Source organism: Arctopsyche grandis, chromosome 12 (assembly GCF_051622035.1).
Source record: "Arctopsyche grandis isolate Sample6627 chromosome 12, ASM5162203v2, whole genome shotgun sequence".
In the NCBI taxonomy this organism is placed as follows: Eukaryota; Metazoa; Arthropoda; class Insecta; order Trichoptera; family Hydropsychidae; genus Arctopsyche; species Arctopsyche grandis.
The window spans coordinates 19,632,685-19,657,084 of NC_135366.1; the positions used below are offsets into that span (position 1 = coordinate 19,632,685).

Sequence of the window (24,400 nt, forward strand, 5' to 3'; positions counted from 1 at the left end):
ATAAGCAGTATCTGTTAGGTTAATTATTGTAATTGGCTATTAATATACAAATTTTATCGTGTATTGAACGGCGAATAATATAAAATAAGTGCAAGAAATGAAAAATATAGCAGCTGAAGTAGATGTCATTCTCACATTGACCGTTGAAATAAAATAAAATACGAGTCAATACGAGAAATTAAAAAAAAATATGTACTTCCTGTTTGTTTGCCTTCAACTATTTGTTTATTTGCCCTCAACTATTATATTATTTCTTATCCTTTTTGAAGAAAAATGTTTTTGTATTTATTTTCCATCTTTTATCTTCTTGATATTTAATGTAGGTATATTATTTTCCATTATTTTTATCTTTTTGATATTTAATTTGTATAATATTTATAGTAATTTCAAGTAATAAAAAATATTTTAACAAAATCCGACAGTCGGAAGTAGAACTTTTGTCTTGTGTAAATTTCCCTACATTTGCGTTCAATTTGCATCGAAAATGCTCTCATAGCCCGTATTTGTGAACATGTATGTATATTTAATTATCTAATTTCGTTTTGTAACCATCTTATATTCCTCAAATACATAGACAAAGTCGTGGGTTGGTCACATCCGAATTTTCTTAAAATGTTTACCTAAAGGCGAGCGAATTTTATCTCTTGCTCGTAACATACGCTTATGAAATGAAAGTAAAAAGAGTTCCTTACGAGTGGTTACTCCTTTCATTGTAAATTAGGACGATGTAGACATCGTTAAAGTAACCGGATTATTAAATCTCCCGGAAGATAGGAGGATATAAGTTTCTCAAAAAAAAAAAAAAAAACAAGCAAAAAGCAAAAGAGTTATCCTTAATTAGACCCAACGACTAACAAGCGAGGAGGCAGGGGGAGCAAAAACACAAAAACAAAACAAGAGAAATAAAAAGCAAGAAGTAAGCAGATAAGTAGGCGAATTAAAAACGAAAGTCGTTCTCTTGGAAAATAAAAGACTCTTAAAGGAAAACCTCGGTTTCGCTCCGAAATATCTTGCGATCGCGTAATTATAATTTATAATTAATTTGGCGTCGCAAAAGAATACACTTGAAAATTTCAGATTGGCTATTATATTTGTACATTTAGATATGACAGTATATCATCAACTTCGTCGAACATTAACCACTTTTCCTCGCAATTCCAATTCCATCGCCGTCTCAAATATTGAAACGGCTTCTATTTCAAGTTAATACACCGTAGAATTAAATGAATGACGAAAAGGAGACTTGGTCGATTTGACGGAAGGGCTCAAAGCGCGGCGGGTTCACACCTTTGCGAAGGTTCGGCCGAAAGGCAAGCAACGAAAAGAAGGGAAATCCATCGTTTAATGGTGATAAATGGTCGAGTTTCTTCAAATGCATCTTATTTCCGGCACAAACGAGGGGGTTTTTCGGTACGGTGCGCCTCGCGATTAATCTTCCCCGGGGGCCTTCCCCGGCAAAGCCTCCCCGGTTGTCCCGAAAAAAGGTTTCGCCCGAGATTCATTGTTGCCATATTTCTCCACGTTGTTTATCCTCGAGTAATTTGTTTAACGTGCCTCCGGCTCGAACGCGAAAACGCGAAAAAAGGGGAGCAAAAACTGCCCCCTGCCTATATAAACTGCACCGCTGACTGATGGCCTTCGATGATCGTGCTAATCCGTTTTTGACCCTCCTCTGGATGCTGGAAATCGGTTAAGGATGAACGTGTTTAGAGAGATCGGTTTGTGCGGTCCAAACGAACATTTAATATACATATAGTATACGGTTGCTTAATTAACCCTAAAACTTTACTCAAATTATATGATAACAATTCAAATAATATAATGTGAATTTAACCACGATGTCGAACTTTTTTAATGATTCGTCATGTCTTCTATTATACATGTACATAAATAATTTCAAAATATAAATTTACATCAAACCCAATCTGTGGAATTTTAATATTTTGTTTATCACATACCTTGTTGCATGTGGGCGAACAAAATGTAAGAACATGCTTCCATTTTTCTATGAACCACACCCAATATACAAAAAAATAACAAGGTTATATTTCAACGCCTCCGCTGCCATTTTTTATAAGACTTTCGCAATGCTTAAGTTATATAAAATCAACATTCATATAAAACGGCCAATTTTGTAAATTTATAGGCTTACCTCGAAAAACTTCAAACAAATTCTTTTCCGAAATCTGTTCAAATATATTCTTCCATGGTGCGAAGTGTCTTCTCTTCCAAACAATCGTATGTGGATAGGTTTAGTTAGTTGAGATAATTGTATACATTAATATTACTATAGAATTATATATTCGGTATGAAATTTCCAACGAATCTGCAAGCGCAAATTCTGCTACATACATATGTACATCTGCTAAGCTCTTACGTCTATATTTAAACGCATTGTTGATGTTTAATTTTATAATAATATTGTATAACCAGGAACATCGCTCAGTGTTTAGCGTATAACCCTATCGACTGGAGTAATGGGTTCAATCCCTGGACCGGTATTGCAGGCCAGGCCTTGGATATAAATACATATGTGACTCCAGGTCGATCTTTTCCTATCAGAGTTTATCTAATTTCATTGTTAAAACGGTTCCAAACAAATTGGTAACCTATCCTCGTAACCTATAATAATGTTAAAAATTTATTTAAAGTAATATGTAAAAATTTGGCCATATGTGTTGCCTTGGTGCAAAACCCGGGATGGATGATTTTTTTGAAATATAAATATAACTTTTTTCTTAACAATGTCATTCGAAATTGCAAGAAAAATTTTTAAACACACAAAGATCATTAGTCTTTTTATGTGCATAACTTTTTGTCTTTTAGATACACAGTAACGGGCGACACTTTCAAACTGTTTCTACTGATGTTTTTTGTTCTTTAAATTTATAGCACTTGCCGTCTCCTTTTTATATATTTTTTTTAACCTTAAAGTTCTATTTGCAACTATAAAATTTATTATCCGAGTATCGAAACACCATTTTACTTAGAGCTAGCCTGAGAATGTAATAGAAAATCTCACGAGTGACGTTTGTTTTGGTTGCGCATTTTATTCTCAAAAGCTACTTTTTTTGTGTGTGTTACTTTTTATTAATCTTATACGTATGTACTTGTACAACCGACATGAACTATCGAGCTAGTAAATTTTTATATAAAATAGAATGAATAAATAAATGAAATAGTAAAGGGGCAAAAATATGTGTTCAGCTCGGCTGATAAATCCCCTCAATGGCGAGTTCGGATTTACCTTTCTTCGCAGCTCAAACAAAATTTATTTAAACGTGTCCCGATAGGAACACACCTACCGGGGATGAGTGGGAGAGAGAGAAAAAAGCCTCTAAAGGAAAATATGTTTCCCCTGAAACAGAACAAAGAAATAAAGAAATGCCTCACCGTGAATTTCGGGCACAAAGTCAACTGTGAAAATTCGTAACGTGTCCCGGAGATTGCGTGCCAGCGGCCCAAAGCATTAGTCGTATTATGCGTATCGGGAGAAATAAAAGAGTTTCGTGAAATATATAAGACTTTTCCCTTTATTCAAAATATATATAAATATTTACATCGATTAGTGTACGCAGCAATTAGTCATAACACAATTAAATACTCTGTATTAAACATTACGCAAAAAAATCTAACGATTTTAAGTATGTATAGCGCGAACGTCCAATTTTGACTTGAATTTCTTACACTGTTTTTATACAAAGATAAATTAGCTGTAAGAATGCACTAGTTTTTATTATTTTTTTTTTTTAATTCAGTTATTACAGTATAAAGAACGAAATTTCCATTAAATGAGCTTACAGTACTGAATAGAACATTTTCTTTTCAAAGTTCAAATCAAAGTTGGAGTTCTTCATATTATATGTAGTACAACATTGTATAAAACAACCATTGTTTGAACATACATACATTATTTTTATCACTATGCATAAAAATTATAACATTCAATATCGTATATAAAATATTCATACCATAAACACAATAAATGATACGATAACATCGTAAAGGAAAATATACGCAATTTATCTATATAATATATATGTATGTGGGTATATAATTCACTTTGATCTTTTCATATACAATACATACATACGTATGTACATAATACAATATTACAATCGAAAATTGTAGACATCATATAATTGTATGTATAATATTATTTACAACATTCAATAAAGTGTTTCTTAAACTTACGTATATTAATAAATATTTAACACACTTACATTCAACCAATATGGTCAAATCTTATATGTATATATATTATAGATTTATATATATATATATACATATATATATGTACATACATTTCAATTGAAACTTTCGCTCATACTTACATTTATTGTCAATATTGAAATTAAATACTGATGGAATTTTCTTTAGATACCAATGTGTAATTTTTTAGTTAAATACAGAGAAAGTTGAATCGTAAATACATATATTACAGTAAAATTTTAACGCTATACATATTTTCACCCTCGGATATACATTACATATAATATATAATTCAATTTTAGTTCAAAAAAAAAATCTGCAACACCAATGTATTATATTTTAGTATAAAAGTTTATTTATAATTATATTATAGATTCACGATGATCGCAACGCACACTAGGATATATAAATCGGGTATACTGAGGATTGGACACGACAGAGATGAGCTTTCAGGGGGCTTTTCAGGTACGACTTCCTGACGATCCTTGGTAGCCAGTGGACACTGGACGATGAGACCAGCTTCGGGACCCGTTTTCACTCCTTGTCCATTTGGAGGACATGCAGCATCTATTTCAAATAAACACCCGTGATAAAAAACAATACTAAATTTTTTTCAATGAAAAATCGGTTGTTGATTACTCACCATCGTGCACGTGGACTGTGATAGTAGCCTGTTTTGCATTCGACGGTACACAAGAGTAATTTCCAGCAGCTTCAGACGTGGCCTCTTTCAGCAAAAGCTCACTTGTGAACTGACCTCCAGGCGATGGTGCTTGACCTGCTCCAGCTCCAGCTCCAGCTCCAATAACCTTGACCCCTCTAGACTGGTCATAATTAATCATCCGACTTCCGTGATACCTACAATGCAAAGCGTTCAGTTTTACTACAAGAATAGCGGTACGTTTCAAGCAACATGATTACGAACGAAATTGATTCAATGGACTACTTCTGGAATTTAGCCAGTGATGATTGGAACAAAATACGTATTATTTTACAAATTTCAGATGAGGTTAAACATCAATCCGAACACTTTGTCTAGTTTCGGCACATCTATTCTCAGATCCATCTAATATTCTAAATCTGATTGCTTAATTCGTACGTTTCAATTCTATTATACTACATATTTATATGTACATAAGACCGCTAGCCCTAAAATAGACCACCAATCCCATTGTTGTCAGTGCCAATCCTCGTATGTGCTAAACGCTAAGGCTTTTCACACTGATGAATTTGAAACATAAATACATGCATATAAGCTTTTACTGAAATGTGATATTGTATGTAAATGTCTTTGTTAAAGCAAAAGAATTTACTTCGTTACCATATCAATTAATCAACGTTCAGTACTTTTTAAAATTATAAGGTTTATGTAATATATATGTCGTATTTTCCAATAGTTGAGCTATAAAAAATGTAACTTTTACAATTATGTAACTCTAAAAGCCTTAGCATTCCATTATATTATATTTATATGATGGCAAAATCAGGATTAAGCCATTCTCTTTTCATCTCTAATTCTAAAATGTCTTTTAAATATACTTGACAACAAAAAATCACATTTTTTACTTACCGAAGCGGAGACTAATCAGTCTTTATTAAATTTGACCCACTTAATTCAAATACGACAATTATTTTTGTTGCTCTCTTTTCAATTATGAGATATGAGCGTTAAAAATGTCTTCAATCCAAGATCTAGTATTGCTGTGCCAAAAGTGAGTATTGGAATCAACAGTCAGAAATGTTTTTTTTTTCTATTAAATGGGCGAGTGAGATGGAGTGATGCGTTCTCCTTTCTTCATCTCGCTTTTGCATCATGCTTAAGGTTATAAGCAACCGCATTTTTTAACTCAATTTAAAATCATTCACCACTTTTAACAAGTACGTTTACAGCAATAAAAAATCACAATTAATATATAAAAAACATATAACTATCGATTTTAATACTCTCTTTCGGCACAGCCATACATGACTTCGATTAAATGACTGCAAAAGCCAAAAATCCTAAAAAAATTGCGCATTTTTCTCATACGCGTGAAGAAAACAATAAAAATCAATGCTACATATATTCAAATTCAGTAAGTCAGATTGCGTTAATTTTTTTACAAGGTTTTTATTTTGTTGCTCGGTGATATTAATGTAAAAACATACACATATTCTGCGTAAATGTATGCTTGTCTTAATAAAATTATTTTTATTCATTTATTTTAAAAACAGTATAACAACGTATATTGTACACCATAAAAGTTTCTAAGTTTAATAATTCATAATCACATCACAGACTTTGCTCAAACTCGCTTAATTTTTTTTTCGGATTCCTATTTTTTGTTAAAAAGTAATATCGCCTTTCTTTATATGTGCATAATGTAGCATGCTCGCATGAAAGTACGCGTATGATGGAGAAATTGAATACGCCAATATATCTATCTAATACACACACACGAGCTTCGCGTCGACACACGCGCCCGTTTAAAAAGACATTATTCAAAGAGATAAGAAAAATATATTTATACGAGCTAAATCTGTTTATCCGAAAGCTGAAAAGCTCTCAGTTTTCGGAAGCTGCACGAATGCTTCAAGAAAAAGTCGTTACGCGAACCGAGTAAGCTAGCTCCCGTTACGACATTCGATACCGAGTCGGCGAATTCAGACATTGCGGAACTTAATATGATACGTACGGCGAATAAGAAACGTACACACATATATATTATATAAATGTAAGAGAAAGGGTTTAAAAATACAAAATTCTTACTGACCAGAATACGTAAGATGGGGATTCGGTGGCCGCATTCAGTTTACAAACGAGCCTGAGCTCAGATCCGCTCCTCACGTGAAGATCCGGAGCACCCTCCACTTCGGCGTAAGCCTCTGTTAAAAATAAGATGGGTAAAAGATACACTCGCATCATCTTATTTTTTATTTATGTTTTGCATAATAAGGAATTTTCAGTGAGTTTCGAAAATATCTTGAATGTACACACGTATAGATACGTACTACTGGGAGAAACAGCTGGGAATAACCTCTCACGAACACTGAGGCGAACTACCCATCTTCGGCTGCGTGAATTTTACATGAAATAATGCTCGAGACGTAAATATTCATCTTCGGATAACTAACGACTTCCCTCGTGTCTGAGAGTGTCTTTGTAAATATTTTAATTTTAAAAATTGTTTCTCCGTATCGTATTCAGCTTTGTCGACTTTTACGCTATGAGCATCGCTCTCGAGTCGATTCCGCTTTTGAGACTCGTTTAATAATAATTTCACTTTTGAACAACAACAGAAATTCTCATGTAAAATAAGAAGTTCCCGCATAAATATTCAATTTTCTAATGTGAAATCTTGCTTGACATTATAATAATACAGTCTACTGAAAAATAAGGGGGATTTCGTCCCCCTCGTTTTAATAAGATATTTCGGAATTTATTCAGTGATAGCTATTTATGAATTGTATTTATTTTTACATTACAAAAAGTACTCTTTAAATTCTGTTTATACTATAGCACAGTACAGACCGGCAACTGTACGTTAACATGATATATCACGTTCCACCAACTTGCAATATATCAAGACTCGTTTTCTCAACTTTTTCGGTGTATTTCGTCGTCGAGTTTGTACATACAAAACACATACACGAAAATGTTTTACATAGTGAAATACTTATTTTACGCGATAAAAATTAACTATTAAATAAATATACTAAGAATTGATTTTTAAACCTTATTTAAAATATATTAAAGCTAACTTAATAGTTTTAAAATCTATGAATGATCACAATATATCTTGTATATTAATGATTGTTGAAAAAAAACATTGTTGTATTCAATATACAAACATCGCAGACGAAACTTAAGAAAACGAGTATTGAAATATAGCCAACAGAATGGCTTGGTGGTTGCGTTTTTGTTTAGCACAGAGAGGTTGCCGGGTTCGATTCCATGGTAATCTTTAATACTGCTGGTCAGACTTGGATTTTTGTGACTCCAAGTCGATCGCTTCTTATCAGAGTTTGCCAATTTATCTGATTTTATTGTTGAAGTGGTTCCTCCATCAAATTGGCAAAAATCATCCTACCCGCTATGTCACAAATATCTGAATTTAATTTGTATACAATATGTAAAAAATCATGTATAAGTCTAAATCCATAGATGGCTCTATGGATTAATTCATAAGTTAATTAATTGGTAATTTCATGTTCTTCAGCCTCTCGAAATACAGTGATTTATGTAATAAAAAAGGCTGTAATGTTTGTAATTAATTGCCTGGAAAGGTGGATTTGGGTCTACCTATTAGACCTTCTTGGTATATGTATATCTAAGTAAAAATAAATAAATAAATAAATATTGCAAGTTGTTAGAACAGAGCGCACCGCCGTAAACAGCAATACGAAAAATATTCTTTAGTACATTCTAAATGGACACATTCATATGTTTCGTAATGTGTTCGTGCCGTATCCGTAACAACAGCAACCGACACAATCTATTCATATCATACAGCAGTACATGTCATCGGGACGTATCAAGCAGAATGGATTTTATTCGGCCAGTGTGGAAATATGTACGCATGTATTTAATTTTTTTAGTGAATTAAAGTTTGTTATATTTCATATACATACATATGTACATATATGAGATCATGTGAAATAATTTACTGCAATATTTGAAGTTGCGAGGTATGACGAATACGTCAGCCAAAAAGCCAGCTGTCATCACGTCGATCTGACAGATGATTCATATGAAATTTTATTAATTTCGTTAGTAATTATATTTTTTTAGCGTCATGTCAAAGACATCTACTTACTTTAATAATTTGTTTGTCGGTAAAATATTAAAGCGATTGGAAGAATGGAAGTGGTTCAAAACTATCTCACAAATTTCGCGGTGACTGACACACATCTAGTGTAATAAAAAAACTCATAAAAACATAACCAGTGAACCATACAAACACCATTCAGTGCCCAGTGCCAATTACCTCGACGAACAATAGAGAAGCAGTGCATTTTTACAGCTACAGTCACTAGCGCACGTCTATTGTAAAATAATTTTATGTAAATGCCCCATGAATTTAAATAACTTTCCTCTGAATGGAAGTCTCATTTTAAAAATCATAAAATTTTGCAATGAATGTGAAAAATACGGGTTCCGTTTATAGCCTACGGTGACCGTCGATCATAAAGATCAAACATTATTTATTAAACAGTCCTGTCACTTGCATAAGGCATATAATCTGAATCGCAAAGCAAATGTCCCAGTACATATACATATATTTGTGCATTTATAATTTTAACTCTGAACCCGCATTAATGTCATCTATTTTCCAAATACATAAATTACGTGGATAGTTTCAGTGTGATAGTGTTGTAATTAAATGCTACGAATGTCTAAAATTAGGTGTCTAAACGGTTCGAATTACAAACGTCTTCGTGATCCCATCTCCCGGTCTAATGTTTTAAATTGTTCGGGGGTTAATGGTTGCCATAAATTAAAAGTTACATGGCCGTAAAATAGAAGACTGACTGCGGAAAGTGTTCGTATAGAAAATTTGAAGTGTTCTAAACAAAAGCTAATTTTCAACGCTTAATTTCATTATTTGCCTTGTGCAAATTCGCCGCGCGTTCGTTCAATTTTAATTTATCTGCCTATATTTTACTTCTATGTCCTCTTCTTCTTAATTAATGAACTAATTATTTACGCGGAAAGCACAATTTGCGCTCGTACGCAAGTACATCCATAGCCAAATAAACACAGAGAGTAACAAAACGTTAATTTTCATTACTAATATTAATTTCGCACACTGACGTCGATTTTATCATGCATACTGAGTTATTGTACGAATCCATAAAATATTCAAAAATTGAATTATTCCGCTCTAGATTTTAATACGAAAATTGCACTGGATTAGAACCTCAAGAAGAAAAAATCAGCTGTATATAAAATAAAATTTATACATATAAGATATTACCACTTGACTTAATATGCTAAAACAATCCGGTAGCCACTGTGCTGGACGCCAAACGTCCACTTAAAAATGTGTGTTTTAAGTTAAAATAATGCAAAATCTGCTAGGTTAATAATTGTAACCTTATATATGTATTTATATTAAACCGAAACGGTGTCTGTAATTAGTTTCTGATTGGCTGAATTAGTCAAAGATGTTTGTGATTGGTAGGTTGTTAAATGATATTATTTTTTTCAATTCAAATAAATTTAATAAAAAAACTAATGATGATATTTTTTGTGGTTTTCATTTTATTTCTGATTTCATTTCTGACTTATTTGAGTTTACTCGTATTGTGCTAACCCAAAATAACCAGTGCAAATATTAAAACTCAACCGTACATACATATATATTAAAAAAGCTGAAATCAAAATTTGAGTGCTAAAACTCAATACTAGACTATTCTAATGGATAAATGTAATCAATTTTTAATTGGTAGATATAAATCTTGCAAATATACATTTCTATATGTGAAACTGTCTTTATGCACGGTTGAGTGAATTGGTTTATATATAGGTACAACTGAACGTAAAGAAACTTTGAAAGCTGAAACATTGCACGAAACTAGAGTGAAATAATAGTATGACTCCAATCCTTGAGAATTACCTCACAAACGTAATATGCTTCATATCCGGTGTTTATATATTTAATTTTATATGTATTATAGTTTATATATGTAAAATACTTACATATGTACTCGTACATACATACATATATTTACAATTTACAATCTATTCTTTGTTTAAATTATTTATTTTTTATATTATTTATGTATGAAGTTATATTAATTTATATATTTTAAACGGTCTTGACAAACAGACTTAGTATTTTTTTGTAAATTTGGATCTGTTAAGATAAAAGAAGTATTCCGCCAATTTTTTGGAAGACGACACATGTACAACTAAAGGTCCGTTTATATTATCCATCATTGAACGCAAACAGCTCGCCAAAACACTGCACGGAAAAGCCTATTCATACTATACAGCACCGCCCGTTTTTGGCACGTTCATATTGGTGTTGAATGAGTGCAAGGCAAAATCGGCTTACAAATACACCACAGAGTGCGATGATACGGCGCAATATTGTTTGCCTCGTATCATCGAATCAATACTGTCACAATATGATATTTCTGAAAATATTCATATGCGCACTTTCGTTAGTACGCGTGCACTCGCCAATATTTATTTATTTATTTTGTTGGGAAAATTAACAGTTTAAAAAATTGATAAAAGAACATAATTATTTTAAGAAAAACCATTAAGAATTTTGCATATAGGTAAAAAAAGAAAAATGTAAACATTTAAAATAACAATAGAGTAAAATAATTAGAGAAAACAAAAAAAAATAAATTAAAATATAATAAAAATAACGAAAAAATAAATAATAAGAATAATAAAACGATAACAGTATGATAAAAGTAATAAAATAATAAAAACAATAATGTAATAGAAATTCATAAACACAATAATAAATTTTCAATAAAGTTAATCATCGAAAAACAAATTTGCAACAAACACTCTAGCTTGTATAGCATTAATATTAAATAAGTCAATATGACGTCACGTTATGCGTAAATATTTCCACAGTGGCCGAAGAAAACTTGATACGTTCCTGTGACGTGTACTGCTGTATGATATGAATAGATTGTGTCGGTTGCTGTTGTTACGGACACGGCACGTAAACATTACGAAACATATGACTGTGGCCATTTAGAATTTACTAAAGAATATTTTTCGTACTGCTGTTTACTTAAATTGCCGGTCCATGCTGTGCAAATATAATTGAACCTTAATATGTATTAAACATGGCATAAAATTACAATAATTATTATACCTTTCCGTCGGGAATTTCTGTATGAGAACTTTCGCATAATAATCGACTATGTTCAAAATGAACATGTGAAAATAAACCACCGTATATTGCGGTCTTGTGTATGTTGGCACATACCAGCTGAAATCACATCAAACTCGGGTGCATGAAGTTTAATTTTGTAACCGTCACATAATGTTGCGGTTACTACATAAGAGCTATCTACATACATATGTAACATACCTATGTATGTGCATATGTATGTTTGTATATAGATGAATACACCCAACAGAGTTTTCTCGGCACACAACAGTGTTCGTACGTGGATATCCCATTTAACCTTTGAACAATATTTCCGGTTGAAATGATCTGGATGAGTTTTGTTTTCGAACCTACGACTTTGAGCTGCAGTAGTATCGAAGCTGGTGGATGCGTCGACAGTTGACATTCGTAATATCCAGCATCTTGTCTCTGGACACGTCTCACCAGCAATGGCCAAGCTGCTGGCACGTGTCTCGCATGCCTTACCAAAAAGCGCGAATCGTGCGAGTACGTACCACCTCCTACTGTCAGCAAATGATGATCTCTTTTCCGAATCCAGGATACCTAAACATTAAAGATTAGTTCGTTAATATTCACATTTAAAAAAAAATCACGAGTTCGAATTTTCGCATGATCAGAAAACTTCATCTATTGTTACTACATATGTACGTACATATGTACATAGATAAAGTAAAAAAATAATATATCACATCAAATGGACTCCGATCACTGTATATTAGCAATATCGATTATTTTATATATAAAGTTTATATTTAAATATTCATCCTTTCCTTGAATCAATACCACAAAGAGTACTCATTCGTGTCAACTTGGGTTTCTCTTTTGATAAGCACGCTACGTGTCCGTATATATGTATGTACATACATATGTACTTGACTGTCAGTCAGCTCAGACCAACTCTACTTTTCATCTAAATTTTCATGGCGATCGACTTTTTGTTGTTGCTTAGTAATTCAAAGTTAAACATATTCATTTTAAAAGGCAAAAATCCTTGAATTATACCGCAGAAAAAAATAATATTAATATTTTCGTTTTTTTTATGAATATGTCATTTAAATATGAGTATTTTTCTAGATTCAATACATTATGTATGTATAAGAAGATTTCAATTTTGTGTCAACTTAACGTCATTTTGCAATCAATCAACTCTAAAAGAAATTTTCCCACATCTATTGGAAAAATCAGTGCGATGGTTTTTGCTAGATTTTGGACACTATTTTCATTCACATTTAAATGTGATTATAAGAAACTGCAAATTTAATGAAGTTCATTAAAGTCAGCCTATTGTTAAATTTATCCAATATTTCTTGTTTTAAAAGCCATTCCTAGTTTTGAAGATAGGTCGCATTATTATCCTTTATCTCAATTAAAAATGCTCCCATAACTCTCGAAACCTAACAAAAACATGTACTTAGCACCTTACTTTATTGTAAACAAACAAATCCATGAGATGCGTATCAACTTCTTCCAAAATAATTATAAATTTTCTTCTCTGAAGCGCTTTACGCTTACCTAATAGAATTTATATTTTGTTTTAAAATATAGCAATCATTATTATTTTCAAAATTCACAGTCATAATTGAGATCGTTCAGATGTTGCTTTGTGATCGAAAGTTTGGGAACCCTTGTCTTAGACCTTCTCATGCCTAAAACTTTTTTTTTATCTATGTAAATATGTATATCATTCGTCACTGATAAAAAATGTCAATTTGCGTCTCATGATCAGTAGAAGCGGTTATATAAATAACCAGGTAGGCACATACATACTTTCCTCGAGAAGCTACACAGATGTTTATCGCGTCGAAATTGAACAAGTTAAACAAAAAAGTATAGAAACTTTTATAACGAAAAATCGACGCTTTAACCCAGTTTATCAAGACCCGAGAAGGAAAAGTATCGTATTTGTATTATTCAAATCGAGATCGATACCGTGAAACTTCAACGTTTTGGACATTGGGCATTACGGCATCCCCGAAATTGTAATATTCCATGGAGACTGTAATGCCTGAAATATAATATAATACAATGGAACCTTTTTCGCGACGAGGAAATCGCATGCGATAAGAGAGAGGAAACATGTATATATATATATACATATATATTTATATACCAATATTACGTATATAAACGTGAAATCGGCATATATTTAGATAGTACCAAATTTGAAATTCTACATTGAGTAACCTCGTCTATAAAATAACGATCAGGGTACCCGCCTTTGTTGGATGAAGCAGAGAGTGCTTTTTACACTCGAATGTGCTCCAAACCCAACTGTACGAACTATACATAGTATGTAATATATATTATTTGTGATTTCATTATAAAAGAGTACGTGAGAATCGTTAAAATACAATATATCAATGTGTGAAAAAATATTTTTTTTACGTATCAATTCTCCAGAAGAACATTGTATTGGATTATTATTGCCTTTAGCTTAAACTGCGTTGATGTAATTGGTAATCGGAGCTTCGAATCATTTACATTTTCTGATATTCAAATCATTTTTCAAATCCAAAGTGTGTGTAATCGACTGAGGAAGCACTTATAGACCTCTCTGATACACCTTTTTTACCTTTCTTCTTTTGAAAATTCAACCTTTTTATACTTTTCAACGTATAATAAAACGAAAACCTTTACAAAAGAATGAATCGAGATACAAAACATACAATCATCTGATTAATCAGCTTTTGATATGCTTATATGTATATGATTAAGATTTTTTGTCTAATTAATGTTATGTACAAATTGTCCAGCATTACTTGGACTCTCTAAAAGAAACCTTCAATGAGATTTGGCTCTTATTTAAACCTATCTACGATCTTTATTGTTATAGTTTACCAAATTTGTTTTGTTCATAACGGACATGTACATATACATATATTATACGTATGTATATCTGTTGCACCCAATTTGTTAAAATGCTCATTTTATGAACGATGAAAGCCTGTTTGCTTTTCTATCAATTGATCATTGTATAGTATTCTATCATATTTATCACACACGTACATATATCGTTTGAGAGTAAAAACATTGAAATGGCAATATACGGGTCACGTAACTAGAAGAATGGACGATAGATAAGAATACAAGTTAGACCATGGGTGGATGAAATCCGAAATATGTGTGCGATGAGATGGATGGAAGTTGCCCAAAACACAGACGAATGGAAGCGTGCTGGAGAAGTCTTCATGATGATGATAGTATTCTTACAAAAACAAACTTACAAATGAATGTCAAATTCGGCATTTAATTCAAAATCATACTTGTCAATCTAATTAAAATCTAGATTGATACATACGTATCAATCTAATTAATTTCATTGATCGTTCAAGCCGTCTTAAGTTGAAATTTACATCATATAGTTAATATAAAAAAATATATATATTGAAATATCATTAGATTTAGTTCTAAAAAATAAAGAGGATGACTATCTGCATTACTCATTTCATGAAATAAGCCAAAAAATTCCGTTTGTTTCAGAAAATCGATAGATATTTGGACAATTCTATGTATGATAAAAATAATGACGGGTTTGCACCGTTTATGAACAAAGGATCTTTTGATAATTTAATGAAAAGAGCAATTTCACAGATAGTGTTTAAAATAGATATCTAATAATAATCAAATTTGAGGAAGCTTAAAATCAAAGCATAGATCAATTCTACTGTACATATTATAAAAAATCAATGTAGTTTCAAGTTGAAAATTTGAACATTCGTCCAGATACGTTCTAAGGAAATAAAAATCCAAATGTCCTAGGGATCGATTCTATGCTAATATAATGTGGTTGTATAATTTATATAAAAGCGTTGAAACGAGGAAACATTGTCATTTTATACGTTTCCGAAGAATCGCTTACAATGTGCACTCTGTTAAACTCGAAGCATCTCCCAAAGTCGAGTGTGTGTCCTCAGTATCAAAAGGACGAAATCCCAGTCTCATGTCTCCGCCAGTGCGCAATATAAACGAAATGGCCTTTTACATTGTGGCCCTTACGTACCATACATATGTATAGGTATGCAGATACTATCGTATGTTAGACCAGCCAGAAAACATTCGAACGTTTACGAGAGAGCGAATATTCCCGTCTCTCGGTCACTTGTCAATAAAAAGAAAAGCACTGGAATTCAAATGAGTTATCGACCGATGGGTAACGACAATTCCAGTCTATTCAGCTGTTCATTTTCGGCGAATAAATAAACAAACACTGTGACGACTTTGTGGGGCGATAGGAGTGAGGCTCTGTTTTTCCCTATCGCGACGATATATTAGCATCGCTTGTTTTCTTTATGGGTGGCAATCGAGAAAATGCATCTGGTGTGTATAGCGATAAATTTCGCCACAAAAGGAAGTCGCAGTGTAAGTTAAAGCAGGGGTTAAACCGCGTTTATCCGCTCGACGGGGAGACGGTGAGCTTAAAATTTATACTCGCAATGTAAAAAGATCCAATTGCTGAAAGTGAACCTAAAAAAGTCCAATGCGGTAAAAATAAACGGCACATAATAAAGTGATCGTCGATTTGTCTTCTTTAAATATTCATTTGATAAAATTTCTTTTCTTGTAAGTGCAAGATGTTCCATCTCCGAGTGGCATGTACATTTGAGTGCAAAATTTCATTCGGAAGACTTTCTGGGCATGTCCCAACTTGGATAACTTTAAAAGCTCAAATAAAAGTATTGGCTTAAAATTAGTAATTGTATTCTTAAATTACATTTTTTTTAACATGCACTTTTTTTCAACCAGCAGTATGGTTCGGTGGTTGCGATTATGTTAAGCACCGAGAGGTTACCGGGTTCGATCCCGTGTTAATCTTTATTGCTGCTGGTCAGACTTAGATATTTATGACTCTAAGTCGATCGTTTCTTATCAGAGTTTGCCAATTTTATCTGATTTCATTGTTGAAACGGTTCCTCTATCAAATTGACAAAAACCTTCCTACCCAATATGTCACCAATATTTGAATTTAATGTATGTATGTACAATGTGTAAAAAATTATGCACAAGTCTAAATCCATAGATGTCCCTATTAATTATTAATTAATTAGTAATTAATTTCGTGTTCTCCAGAATCTCTAAATTCAGCCATTTATGTAATAAAAAATTCTGCAATGTTTGTATTTGGCTAGGAAGGTGCACTTGGCCTTACCTGTTATACATACATATCTATGTAAAAACAAAATCAAAAATATAAAAATATGAGGTCCAATTTATGTTTTACTGCTTTTTAAATTAAAAAGAATAAAGCAATATTTATCTACACATTTTTTTTTAAGTTTTCACGCTCCAGTTTTCCTCTTAGAACCACCAAATGTGATATACAAATGTTTGTACATACATACATATATACTATATCATAGTTTCCTAAGGGCTCAGATACACAGTACGTGATACGTAGTACGTACTTTGTCTTAGATAGTTTTGCACATATGTATAAAAAAGCACTAGTACGCCTGATTTATGCTAGGCCAAAACTCTCCTTAGATATATGTTCCTTGTAAATACTTGGTATTGATAGATACCGATGGTTCCCATATTTTAATAAACGTAAGAAAAACTTGTTGAAATCGTATGAATTAACAATGATATAAGACACGTCCATTCACAGCTGGAGTCCACCTAGGCATGCCGTGCCGTACAATTGTGTGTCTGTGCTTTAACGCACCCCTTTAGGTAGGTTTTAAATTAAATCGGAGCACTTTAATGGCTTTTTTCTCAACTGTCATCCGATCGAGTAGCGCCTACTTGTTTTCTATTAAAAACAATCCATATTATATCTACATCATTTTTCAATTACAAAATTATTTTTACTTTAGAGAATGACTCATTTTTTGCAAGAATTGATTGTTGATTTTAAATGCTTTGATAATATAAAGCATTTAAAAATGAAAAATCAAAATGAAGTTCACAATACATTTATCTATGTTAATAGCTACTGATCTACTGATCATTTTCTATTTTGCAATTTTATTTTTTGTTAGTAATTATAATATTATCTTATTTTAATGTTAATTAACAAATTTACAATTATTTTTTTGAAAGAATGCTGTTCAAAATTTACTCTTTCTGTCTCCTCAAAAAGATATCAAAAAGCTTTTAGATAAAATTTATCTAAATTCAATGTTACAGCATTAAATATAACATTCGTCATTATTTATATAAAAATTTGATGTACTTGTAAAAGAATTTTATAAAAGCCTCACAATTTTTTTTCAAGTCTCGCGAATATGTATACACGTTTTTGTATACATACATATGTATACATATGTGTCCCCGTTAACAAATGGCCAATTATTCAGTGTTATTTATTTTGGGCCTGGCCGCCCCCATAATTAATCTAATCTGGCATTCGCTGTGGGCATGGCGGTTTGCTTTTTACATTAGGCCCTCGGGAAGGCCTCCGCAGACCGCAACCAGAATTTGGGCTTACGTCGATTACCATTTTGCGCTTTTTATTCCAAATTAACACGGCCATTTTGTCCTTTTGTCGCACGCTCGAGACAATGAATGCCCCGCGCCGAGAGTCCTTCCCTTTTCGACCGTCTTAATTTAAGATTTTCATTCAGCCGTTTCCACTTTGTCCTTGTATTGTATGATTTATAGTGCTAAAAATATTATAATATAATATTTAAAATTTCCAAATATGATTTTGAATATTTTTCCGATATACATATGCATAATAGTAACTACATACTTTCTTAACATGAATGGGTATTAAAAGTGGCACAAATCGAACTTAGTCTTGTCTTATATTTGATTAAGTATCATCTTCATCAAATATTATATGAACTGCTATTATGATATCTCACTATACATATGTACATACATATTATTTCTGGAAAGATATCAGTCACATTTTCGCATTGGTCAATCGAAACATTTACATTGGCCGGTTTGTATGAATTGTGAGGAAATACGAGATAACCACTCGCAATAGGATAAGGATGCGAATCGGGTAGGGGAGAATTTTCCCGAGAAAAAGAAGAGAAAAACTAGCCATTAGACGGCGCAGACACGACACGGCCATGTGTGTTCGTCGGGAAACCATTATCCTTTTTCTGAACTCATCCCCCTCACCTTGCCCCTCACCCTAACTTTTTCAATATACCTAATCTAGAATCGATCAACGACCGTCTTTCTTGCACACAATATGTACAATATTACTGAGGCTCAACTCGTTCATTGTACATCTGTATATGTTCGCTATATACATATATATACACCTAATGCGAGAACGGTCCAAAAATGACTTTGCCACTTATTGAACTTCTTTTCGTGCACGCACTATTTCTTTTTTTAGCAATTGAACAATCTAACCGGATAGTGACGTGTGTCAAATAAAGATTCCAATACATTAGCGATTGTATATCTAATGTTTCCATTCTCTCTTTTGATCTTTCGTCTATAAATATTTAACATTCACACACACAAATGGTTACCTATAAATATAACGAATCGATTTACAAAGAAGGTACACAAAAATCCATTTGATTTGACAATATTTTCAAATACCCCATATCCATAATTAGAATCATATGTGTACGTTTATATACACCTGAGAATTTGACTGTGCTCATTTCTTATATCGTATGCTGTTTGAAATACAATGATTTAAAATAACTATGTACACTGGATCAGTTTCAACCCCATTCCATTTCAATTACTTAACCTTAACCAAAAAGATCTGAAACGAAGAGTCAAATCTTTAAACAAATAAATATTCTAACTCAAATAAAATCTACGCAGAACCTACGCTATATTTTCGTTTAAACACGAATCTTATTGGATCGTCTTTTTTTCAATAAGTTTTTTCCTCTCAAGGAAATCACTAAAAAATACATTTTCAATCAAACTGTGAAAGAAAACCTTTAACAGACAAATATTGATCTTTTTTTTCGTCGTCTTTTAAAACTTTTTTGTGCGTAGGTATTCTTTGACTTTACATCTACCGATATAAAACTAGTACATGACCAAAAATCCGCATTTACATTAACTTTTTATAAAATTATCAACAATCTGGCCACACAATTTTTTGTTTTCGTTTAAAAGGGTTAATTGGAAGTATGCTGAATTTTACATCGGTAAAATTGCGAGCTAAAAGCTCATACTAGTATTTACACGAATCTAAATTGAATTAATAGGGATAATATATTAAATTGTCTTTATATGAGAATTAAATAAAATTCCACTTAGAAAAATCATATTTCGACTATTCGTTTATTTTATCGAGGTAAGGCAGTTATCAATAGAATTTTTGTTATGAATCCACAAGAATAGTCGAAATATGATTTTTCATATCTCATATCTCGTCTCTGAACCAAAAAAAAATCGTAATTTCTCGAACAGTGTAATATACAACTCATTATTTATTTGCTGACCAAATCAAACAAACTTACTGAGCTTATTTCCATGTACGTTACAGTGAATCTGTATTCCCAAGTGAAATTTTACTTTAACTAGTAGAAGTATACTTTTTTGAACTCAATAAAAGCAACTCATCTGAAAGCATACTACACGAGTGAGGACATTGAAAACATCCGCCAACATAGATGCTAGACAATAACAGCACCTATTGGAGAAAGGACTGAGGAGAGTTCAGTTTATGAAAAATAAGGCATATTCCATTCAGGAATCAAACGGTCTTCATATGAAGCTGTATTTAGACAAACTCCAAAAATTAGTCTAACATCAAATTTACCTTCTGATGTAATTAAACATTTATAAACTATCGAAGCCATCGAAAAACTGTTTTTTTTTCAGGTAGAAAAAGAAGACACAACATTAATAAAAGTATCAGAAGTAAATAATAAATATTCGGAACATGAATTTCATAATTAGCCAGAAGTTTGGCTTAGTGGTAGCGTATATATTTAGCACCACTGAGGTCAAAGGATCGTGTCCTCACCTCTGCTGGTTAGATTTGGGGGTTTTGTGACTCCAAATCGATCGTTTCTCTATCAGAGTTTGCCAATTTTATCTGATCATTGCTGAAACGGTTCCTGAAAATTGGTATTAGATCTAATCCTGTTGTCACAAAATCTCCCTGTGTATAATTTGTAATAATTATACACAGTAATCTGAAATCTATAGATATCTCTAAAGACATCTCTATAATTCGTATTTATTATATGTATAAAAATTGTATACAAAAAAAATCTAAAAATAATCCATAGATGTCTCTATGATTATTATTTCTGATAAATTGTTATATGCTATATATTCTGATTGTATATGTATGTATTACTGTATTTCTGATTTCTGATTGTTTATGTATTCTGTATTTCGTTAACGTACACCCGTCGCATTGGAGCAAATCTGTAATGGCGAGTACATTGATTTGTAACAATAAAATAAAATAAAACACCAGTGAAGGTGAATATGCATATTACCAATTTCATCATAGAAGCCAAATCTTATGATCCTAAGTAAAAGGTTAGATTTATATAGCCGTCAAATACTCATTTTTAAAATAAAATAAAACAATTTTGATCACTAATACAAACAATTCACTTTACAGTTATTATTTACTAGTTGTTTTCCCCGGCTTCGCTCAGTATTTGTAATATAACAGCTTAAACATGGCGAATCTAATAGTAAATATTCATTTTTTTTTATTAAATTTATTTGAATCGAAAAAAAAATATATCGAATCGTTATAGAAACTGTTTTGTTGATAAAGTTCCTCCCTAGCGAATGTCTCCGGCGCCCCCCAGGCCTTCACTCCCGGTGCCCCCAAGGCCTTCGCCCCCGGTGAACCCCCGGCCTTCTCAAAACCACCGCTAAGTGCTGTACCTTTTTTTGTTGTTCAAAGAAATATACGCTTATTCCCAAAAAAAGTTTGGATATACACATTTATTTTGACCTTTCATAGAAAGTTGAAATTCATAATTGTTTGTTTTAAGGAAAAAAACATTAATTAAAGAAAACCTTATAAATCCGGTTGATAGAGCCAAAAAAGCCGGTTTTTGGTTTTTTGAAAAATGGTCAAAAAGGACAGAATATATTCCAACTAGTCAAAATATTGCAACTGAAAATACACTTCATCTATAACGGTAGTTGGTACCAGGTTAGTTGGAATACATTCTAACTAGTCAAAATATATTACAACTGTAACATATCCACTACAGCAATTACAATTACAACTGAATAAATATGTAAATATGTTGTTTAATTGTAGAAAATCTTTATAGACACAAACAGAATGGCGAACATTCTACACCACATACCCAAACCATCACAGATTATGTACATCGTACGTGTTTCAATTTGTGCTCTGTTATGTAAGTAAACATTGGTTGTTTTGAATCCCGTGGCGTAGAATGTTGATCAGTCTGTTCACGCCTCAATATCCTCAGACGCAAACCGTATTTCATATCGTCGGTAATAGCTCGGCACGATTGCGTCTTTCGAGAGAAACAACCTGATCAAAATGCAAGTAGCTCTTATATTGTAATTAACACCTCGGAATTGAATATCACGGAACACAAAGCAAAAGCACAACATCGAAAGTTGTTTAACGTTAATGAGCTCACCACGGCGGAGTTGTGCTTCCTGATGACGCAGGGGAGGGTGGCTGTACCCCCCGTCTGAGCCACCACTATAGTCCCATTGGGGGTAACAAAGGGGCTGCCAGGAGCTCCAGCACCACCACCACCCACTAATCTATTGTCGTCTCCACCACTGCTGCTACTGCTGGTGCCTCCGCCACTGGTTCCTATTGATCTCTTGTGGACGACACCTGCAACACGAAACACACACATATAATGATCAAACCGCAACTCGTCTGCCACGTTCTCAGTAATTGGTCGAGTGTGAATGCAACTCGACGAATGCATCTGTGGAAAATGCAACGACACCACCGCATCCGCGCTCCTCGTTATTTTCGACGTGCGACAATTGTGACGTGCTTATATTATTACCGAGCAAGATAATGAAACTCGTCAAAAATTTATTTGTATGAAGCTACAGAAAAATTTAAAATGTCTTTTACATATGTACATATGTATAACGTTCGTTAACGTTTTTAAATCACACTAAGAATGCCGTTTCGCGGTAATAAAATTTTTGATATACATATATGTATGTATAGATATATTTTTCAATATATATGTACATACATATAACATTCGTTCGATAACTATTTATCACTATCGGAAATATTTTTACAAACACTTTTTCTATATAATTAAATTTAATATAAATTTGTGCCCATAATTGGGGCTAAGTTGGAGCTCGACTCCGATTTTGCGTTCAAATCACATTTACTCCGTTTTAATTTATAACAGGATGTATACCAGGAAAGCCTAACAGGTAAACCCCATTGCGCTGTTCATAATATACCTTGAGATTAAAAAAAATGAAATTGTTCAAAATGTGTATTGTATGCGTATATGTCGCGAGTAATATATTACAAATTCATATGGTTTTCTATTTAGGAATCCATTTACGCTGAGACATGTATCATTACATCTCGCAAATATCATGATCGTGATATAAATCTCAATGTGTATCTGATGTCTCGATGTTTTGAAGATGAGTCTGAGGCATCATTACATGCCGCATTGTGTATCTTCCTTCAAAAACATGCCAAGTGATAATAACAAATGTTATCTTTGGTATTGAGAAAAAATCATTGTGCTATAAGAATTTAGTAATTGGTGTAACCATCCTATTTAAAAATGATAGTTACTTAATAGATACTATTTAAAATGATAGATACTTCTTAAGATCAAAATTTTTTAAACATTTATAATTTCACCGCAAATTTTATAAATGAATCCATCTGTTTTCGTCACTTTTTTTTTTGTAATAACTGGCTTAGTCAAATTCTCTCAACTAGCTCATTACTAGATACATACACAACGCTGAAATGAAGTTCTATTTTTTTTAATTTAATTTAAACCGATGTAATTATTTTAATCAAATAAATGCATGATTTAAAAACGTACAAAAATTACAACTAAAAAAATTCTGGGCCTGGTTTGGATAACATTTTTTTGTACATACATACCTACCTGGCAAGTTTAATTACAAAATATGTGGATGCATTTTCTATTTTTACTATTTCAATAACGAAGTTTTGACAGATCTAATTTTCGATGTGTGGGATTACAAAAATTAAGTTGGACGACTTTAGTATGGCTTGTAAAATCTAGTATGATAAAAGGTTTGTAAAATATCGCAGTGTAAATATATAAAATCAAGCCAGAATGACGAAATCAGTCCGAGCTGTCAGAATGAAGCGTTTAAAATTTGGCCGTAACACTTACGAGTGTATGTACATACATACATACATATATCAAAATTATAATATAAACATTTTAACA

General features: G+C 32.3%; 1 protein-coding gene across 1 annotated transcript; it reads right to left on the reverse strand.

The window, feature by feature from the left end:
• Positions 1-1,498: 1,498 nt before the first annotated feature.
• Positions 1,499-22,938, reverse strand: LOC143920458 (uncharacterized). Its single transcript, XM_077443345.1, has 7 exons — positions 22,854-22,938; positions 22,607-22,812; positions 12,407-12,620; positions 6,966-7,077; positions 4,856-5,070; positions 4,608-4,779; positions 1,499-1,679 (listed from the first exon to the last, which is right to left on the reverse strand). The coding sequence occupies exons 1-7, from the start codon at positions 22,936-22,938 to the stop codon at positions 1,499-1,501; spliced, it is 1,185 nt and encodes a 394-aa protein (XP_077299471.1).
• Between the last annotated feature and the right edge of the window lie 1,462 nt (positions 22,939-24,400).